We start from the raw sequence: 8,138 nt of genomic DNA, 5'->3' as shown, positions 1-8,138 counted from the left end.
CATCCGTGCATTCGCATGGCTAAAAATACACATGTTACCCGTACATTCGCCTTACTAAGAAAACACATTTACCCATGTATTCACATAGTTAAAACGCACATATTACTCATACATTCATATTATTAAGAATATACATCTTACTTGTGTATTTGCATGTTTAAGCACATAAGAAAAATAAATTGATAATTTTTAATTTGAATTTTCTACAATTAGTATTAAATTATTATTAACATATAAAATATATAAAAAGTAGGAAGGAAAAAATGTGAGGAGGAGGTGACATGAAGGAAAAATGTAAGGAGAAATTGACATGTGGCATAAGGAGTTTTTTTTATTATGTTGTCAATAGAGAAAAATTAAAATTCAAAGAATCTGAACTGTAATATTAAAATTCAGTGCGAAAAATGTCAAAAAGCTTTGATGAGGTGAAAAAGTACAATGATTCTTATATTAATGGTAAACGTTAAATTATATAGATAGATTAATGTAAAGAAATAATTTGAATGTGAAAAATGATTTGAATTTCATCTAATGTTCAATACTTTTTAACATAACAAAACATAGATGTTGTAAACACTCAATTTTAGTGGGGTAGCGACATGAACCAATCACTAATTAATATTAAATTATTATTAGCATATAAAATATATAATATCTAAAAAGTATAAAGAAAAATATGTGAGGAGGAGGTGACATGTGGCATAAAGGAAAAAATGTAAGGAGAAAGTGACATGTATCATGAGGGAAGTGGAAAGTAACATGTGGCATGATGAAGTTTTTATTATTATATTGTTAATAGATAACTTGGTGTTTGATATAACCTTTCATCTTTCAATTGTAACTTAAAAGTTTGTAACTAGCTTGTTATTTTTCAAATAGCTTATAGTTAATTGTACAAACACTTTTAGATATAAAAAGTTGGATTAAATAATTAAATAATTACCTTGTTGGTTTCTAAGAATATAATTACTTATCACTTTACTCTTATGAAAGATAAAAAATACACACTTAGTCTTTAAAAATGTTTCTCTTAAACAATTTAGTCATCCATAATATACTAAACTAGTAAATGGGATACACTTTCACAATAAACTTATAATTTCTATCCGGATAAAAATAAAGTTATTTATGCAGAAAAGTTCTACTCCACTTCTAACTTGGACAAAGCTTTTAAGAGTCATTTAATGTTGCAGCCAGGCCCCTCAACTTATGTTTTTGAGTTTAAAATTTATACACCGATATTATAATGTTTTTTATATTGTCAGTGTATCATTTATTACTAATTTATATTACTTTTATTTGAGAGTCAATAATGATTAAAAAATTAATATTGAATTATCTACTGACAGTGTAAAAAACATTTACACTGTCAGTATATACATATTAAACTATATGTTTTGTTAATAGTAATTTGTTTTAATTTCCAATAATTATAGCATTTATTGGATGTTCTGTAATTGAATGCCACAAACTCGCATCAAAGTAAATAAAGAATAAATAATTACTATAAATATCACGTAAGTAAAATTAATAATAAAAAAATATAAAAGGAGATACAAGTATTGTTTATTTAATTGTAAAATACACAGAAATAAACAAAGCTATACATAGATTTTTCCTTCATTGAAATACATATAATCAAACGTGGCACTCCATCAGTCTAAATAATGTATTTCCTAAGTTACTTAATATTCACAATATTTATTCACACTTCACACTAACAATATAAATAGGTAATTTGGAATTTCATTAAAGAATGTGGTCATGGTTCCCTCCACCTTCTCTAATGTAATGATCATTATGAAAAATGTTAGTCGTAGTGAAAAAAAACTTAGGTCCCAATTTAACTATATAAGGTTTTAATATTAAAGTTCAAATAAAATTGAGGACTTAAAACAAATTGTAATAACAAAACAAAAATGATTACTCACATTATGTCAAATAATTTAATTATATAATATTTATATATTAACTTTTGAACAAAGGAAGTCTCGTGCAAATGGTTAGATATATAGAATGCAAAATATACTTTCTTCCATTTCTATGTTCAATGGAATTTATAGATATAGGAAGAAGTAGTCTCAAATAAATATTTTTCTTGATTCAATTATTATTATTTATTATGGACTTGACGGTAATCATTACAACTAAACCAACAAAATATTGAACGTATTTATGCGTAAGTAACAATACTTGATAATACAACAACTTTTAAAAAGAATAAAAACAATAATATATTTATATAAAATTAATTGTATATGTAAAAAATATTTAGACCCTTATTAATTACGAGTCATGCGCTACATAATTGTAGTGACTCATCTGAACGCAATATTTTGGATTGGGGCCCTCTCGTTTCTACATCATGTACATTGATGGTGACACATAATTTATGAGTATACATTTGTTATTTCATAAAATGTGTCACTATATATATAATTATTTATGATTGATCAGAAAAATAATTAATTATTATTTTTAATTTAAAAATAGTTTTTCAATTAATCATAGGCTAATGGTACATACAGTGACACAACTTATAGGATAATGGATCTGCACTTATAGGATGTGGATATTTATTTTGTGATTCATATTGTTTATATTTTCAAATGTTTATTTATATTTTGTATTAACCGATGACAATGTAGTAAAATAAAAAAATATGATTAGATAACTGAGAGTGTGATAATCAATTTAGAATTTTAATAGTTGGTAAAATTGGCACGTAGATAATACTTTATAAAAAATATTCTTTTATATAATCAGTTTACCAATCATCTTACACATATTTACTTTCAGTTTGCAAGTGATATGCTAAATTTATTCAGTGTAGGAGGATTTATATACCAAATTTATAAAGATTTATATACCAATTTTGCTTGATAGTTAATAAAAATCAAAACGTTTTTTGCTAATAATATTTTGATTATTATTATTATTTTGTGAATAAAATAAATTAATCTTTATTTAACAACAGGGCATATCCCAGAAAGTTACCATCAAGAAAATAATTGTCATATTGGAGTTAGGGGGTGTTTATGATTTTTCTTCATGTATCTCACTTTTTTTATTTTAATATATAAACTGATGATATTGATTTAATTATTTTAAAATTATATATGTTGGAATATGGATTCATGTGTTTGTGAAAATCTAAAAGAAAGCAATATATTGAATATTCAACGCTCAAAGAATGCCAGTCTCTATTATTATTATTATTATTATTATTATTATTATTATTGTGAAGATGAAAAGAGAATCTTTTTCTATAATTTTTTATAGTAAACAATGCTTCCGAATCTTTATATAACAATTGAATTCCTCGTTGGAAAGTTCTACACAACTCTTCTATTTTTTAATTTATCAATCACTATATTTTTAAGAGAAAAAATAAAAAAATAAAAATTGGAATACCATTTCTTATTGGTTTCTCTTTCTGGCTTATGTTATGGGGATATATTATATACCTTATTGATGATGCACAAGGAGAATAGTTATTTTGATGATTTGATATTGATTTAATTTGTAGAAGAAGTGATATGAATAGACACACATTATTTTCAAGTCGGAATCTATAGTGACTGAAAGTGGAATCTATAGTGTATTGAGAAAAGAGTAGAAAAAAATTATATCATTAATTTTTTTTGGTACTATAAAAAAATATCTCATCATCCTATGGGTAATGAGTTAATCTTGGAGTGCGTGGTTGTCTCTTCTGATAATTGTCGCTGACAATAATCAAACTCTTAACCTTTTAGTCATATAAGGATCTAGCGGAACCTTATAAATTATAATTTCATGATATTTGAATAACAAGCTTATAATTTGAACATCATGAATAAGGTTTTACCCTTACAAGTAAAATGCAACAACTAAACATTGTTTGGTATCACTTTCAAGTGAGGGGGGTTAGGCTATTTTAAGTATGAATTACATGTATAAAAAAAATATTATTGGAAGGAGTCTTTGCTTTAGTGGTGGATAATATTGGAAAGATTTGTCTAGATAATAAATATTGAAAGTAATATTTAAATTTGAATAAATAATTGAAAAATGATAATAAAATAATATGATGGATGTCAAGTATTAGGGAATAGTGGTGTTAGTTTGAAGGGAAGCATGGTCAAGGAAACCAGCATGGGGGAATTTGAATATAGTGAAATATTTCAAAGAATTTTAAATCAATTTTTTGATCGGCAATTATTAGTATGTTGGTTATTAGTATGTTAGTATTTTGTTGTGGGTGAGACTCCACCATCAACCTCCTACACCCTACCATCAAACCACCCTTATAACTCTCATTTTGGGACTCGATCTCACAACCTCCTGCACTCCAAGAATTATATATTATTTATCATTCATTCTGTTACGTGTAATTAAATGATGATTAAATATGAATCACATCAACTACCAATCAAAGCTATGAATATTTTGGTGACTTCGGCATAAAACATTAGAAATTCAGAATTCGCCATGAACATTATATGGTGTGTCTTTGATAGACCAAAACTTTATATCATGTGTTATTGTTGGTTTTCTCTCCTTTATTTGTATACATATATTTTTGCCCATTTTTCCTTTGCAACAAAAAAAAAAAATGTACCGATCATATATAAATTTTAAATATTATTATTATATTATTTACTACTCATATTTAATTATTATTAATCCTTACAAAATATAAACCAAATAGATAATGAATGATGTGATTACTACATATGATCAAAATATAAACAAAAAAGAGACATGCAAAAAAAATTAACAAATGAAATATCTAGTTGTAGAACAAAGTTGTATCAAGAAATTACCAACAAAATGTTGGTTTAGTGACGTCAAAATATTAAATATTTAATTTCTGTAAACAACACTTATTGATATAGTCTTCCACAAACTCCAAAATAGATTAAACAAAAAAATTGTAACAAGAAATTGAAAATATAAAATTAAGTTAGGGAACAAAAAAACTAATCATTTTATATCCGGTTTGGGCTTAAATGTGAACACTTTGGGCTTGACCAAATACGGGCCTGGCCCATTCCACGTTAATATATAAAGAAGCTGCAGAACCCAGAAACCCTAATTTGAGAGCTGCAGCATCTTCAACATGGTTTGTTGAATCTTGAATCTTGAATCTATGGTTATTCCTTTTCATATTTCGTTTTCCACTTTTCTCACATTGTCTCTATTCAATTCCAGACATTCAAGCGCAGGAATGGTGGACGCAACAAGCATGGTCGTGGCCATGTTAAGTTCATTCGCTGCTCCAACTGTGGCAAATGCTGTCCCAAGGTTTCTCACCTTTTTCTCCATTTTAAATTTGTCATTATAGTGTGTAATCGATAATTTTACAATGTTTTTTAATTAACTTAATATTATGATTATGAGGTGTTTGATGTAATTTCTTAAAGGATTTGGTGTAAGTTTTATGTGAGTGTGTATGGCATCTTCAAATTTGTCACTATAGTGTGTAATCCATAATTTTTCATTGCTTTTTAATTAACGTAATATAATGATCATAAAGTGTTTGATGTAATTCCTGAATGGATTTGGTGAAGTTTTATGTAGTGTGTGTGGCATCTTCAAATTTGTCACTATAGTGTGTAATCCGTAATTTTTCATTGATTTTTAATTAACTTAATATAATGATCATAAGGTGTTAGATGTAATTTCTTAATGGATTTGGTAAGTTTTTTGTGAGTGTGTGTGACATCATCAAATTTGTCACTGCTTGATGTTTATTGTATAAGGATATCTGTCTTTAGTTCATAATGTGGTTAGAAGATGGAATCAATTTACTGTGTAATTTTGAGATTTGGTGTTTCTAGAAAGCTTGATTGGTCAATACTAAATTTTTAGTGCTAGAAGATTAGAAGAACATTATGCTCTTTGTTATTGGTAAATTAACATGGAAAATGCAGCAGTTTATTTGTGTTAAATACTGTTTGCCACTCGTAAAATTCGGATTGTTTTTACACTTCCCCTGTTTCTCAGTTTATTCACAGCTTTTTTTCTTGTTATTAAGTCTCTGACATTGAGTTTGCAATGTTTCATTAAGGATAAATCAATTAAGCGATTTGTGGTGAGAAACATTGTTGAGCAGGCTGCAGTTAGAGATGTTCAGGAGGCCTGTGTCTTTGAGCGTAATAATCTTTTACCTCATTAATATTTTGCGGACTCCTTCTTTATATGAAATGAACTTATTATTGATTTGTTTTTTGGTTTGGTTTTGTAGAATACACTCTTCCAAAGCTGTATGTGAAGTTGCATTACTGTGTATCCTGTGCTATCCACTCTCATGTTGTGAGGGTTCGATCCCGCACTGACAGGAGGAAGCGTGATCCCCCACAGCGCTTCATCAGGCGCAGGGTGAGTAAATATTAGTTTAGACATTTTGTATTTTTGGTTTTCCTTGGTGTTATGTGAATGTGCTTGGGTTTATTTTACGTTGTGTTTGTCCCTGATCAATTTTGATACTAATAACATCTCCATGTCGTCAAAATAGTTTTAATAGCCTGTGGTCTTTTGGATGTTTGCTAAAACTGTTAGCCAAAAATGTTTAGTGAGCATTATTAGAAGGAATGATCATTTATTCAGAACTTAGGAGGATTTACCTAGTAAAACACACCACTGATATCACAGGGGTATTAGGCACAGTCATGAAACACATCTGTTTAGGCTTAGGCAAACAAACCATCTAACAGGCAAAATCGCACATTCTGTGGAAATTTTGCAACTGAACTCTTATGATGATGTCCTGAAGCGACAGACTACACTACTTGAACTGAACGTGCACTGTAATTGCTGAAACAAATAATTATGCAGAAATACCATGACCTTAATCTGATTTAAATTTTGCTCTTCCATTTGACCCATATTATTGAAAACTTGGTATATGTACTTCTGATGGCTTCTTAGATTGTATTCACTTGAGCATGTGAATGCGAAGGCCTGTTACTGTTACCATGTGGGTGCCTGTTTTACTTTTGTGCTGAACACTATTATTACTGCTTTGTAAAATGTGAGCTTTTATGTCACAATGTGTTTTTTATGATTTAAGACAAGATAGTCTCTTTTGAGCATAGAAAGGTTAACCATGTCATGTTCAATTTGCTCTTCTAGAATGTGCAATATTACATTAATAACTAAGTATACTTTCGTTCTGGTCCCACAAATTTGTTAGCAATGGTTCATTAGTCTATAGTTGTTTATTTTCTTTATTTTGTGTTATTGCTGCTTGTGTTTGATAAATTTATTTGATTCTTTTTTAGGATGATGCACCAAGGCCTGGTCAGCCTGGTCAAGCACCAAGGCCTGGTCAGCCTGGTCAGGCACCCCGTCCTGCTGGGGCCGTAGGCGCTCCTCCTCGTGCTTAATCCCATATTCCAGGAATTTAAGTCTCAGTCGGATTATTTTTGTGATAAACTTAATTCCCATTTGCTTCATTTTGGAACTCAAGTTGTGTAGGGATATTACTTTCTCCTACTATTGTCCGCCTGTGTCCTTGATCCGTACTTTTCAATTGTTATAATTTGGTAATTGTGATGAGAATGCATTTGACATTATAGTTGAACTTAGATGATTTCCAAACCTATGTTTCAAATCATAATTACTTTCTTTTTCTGGTATTACCAAGTATATCCTCTTACCTTTTTGGGTAAGAAACTAATCTATTTTGAGGTTCGTGGCTGCCCCTCACAACAAATTGCTTTCAAAAATTGAACTCTCGACCTTGGGGATCTAGTGAGGCTTTACACTATTAGACCAACACATTGTTGGTTAAAATTACCTTTGCAGGATAACATTAGGAGCTCATGGAGTTCTAAAAACATTATTATGAATTATAAAGTCTGCCAGCAAGAAAAGTACTAAATCATAGTCATTAAAATCTAATGATGCTTTATTGATAAATACTGTTGATATAATGGTATTGAAATCTTATTTGCCCTTGAATTATATAACACATAATTCCTTCAAATCTCTAGTCTGTTTCATAGCTGAGTGAAAATGATAAGCCCCGCATTCATTTCATGGATATGAAGTCGATTATTTTAACAATATAATATTCATGTACAAATTGTATTTATTTGTATTATTTTTTAGTGTAATATATATATTGATATTGTAAAAATTTATATAGG

General features: G+C 28.7%; 1 protein-coding gene across 2 annotated transcripts in view; it reads left to right on the top strand.

Moving 5' to 3' along the window:
* LOC109326144 (40S ribosomal protein S26-1-like) overlaps nucleotides 1-7,587 on the top strand; it is an 11,381-nt gene extending 3,794 nt beyond the window's left edge. Inside the window, exons 1-5 of one of the 2 annotated variants that reach the window (XM_019558820.1) lie at nucleotides 5,016-5,107; nucleotides 5,197-5,289; nucleotides 6,056-6,140; nucleotides 6,233-6,366; nucleotides 7,269-7,587. In XM_019558820.1, coding sequence (XP_019414365.1) covers nucleotides 5,105-5,107; nucleotides 5,197-5,289; nucleotides 6,056-6,140; nucleotides 6,233-6,366; nucleotides 7,269-7,373 — 420 coding nt within the window. In that variant the 5' untranslated portion in view covers nucleotides 5,016-5,104 and the 3' untranslated portion in view covers nucleotides 7,374-7,587. Of the gene's footprint in view, nucleotides 1-5,015; nucleotides 5,108-5,196; nucleotides 5,290-6,055; nucleotides 6,141-6,232; nucleotides 6,367-7,268 lie in introns of those variants that run through there. The other variant, XM_019558821.1, reaches the window with a different exon arrangement.

This window comes from Lupinus angustifolius, chromosome LG14 (genome assembly GCF_001865875.1).
Source record: "Lupinus angustifolius cultivar Tanjil chromosome LG14, LupAngTanjil_v1.0, whole genome shotgun sequence".
In the NCBI taxonomy this organism is placed as follows: domain Eukaryota; kingdom Viridiplantae; phylum Streptophyta; class Magnoliopsida; order Fabales; family Fabaceae; genus Lupinus; species Lupinus angustifolius.
This window is presented reverse-complemented; position numbering and strand designations above follow the sequence as displayed.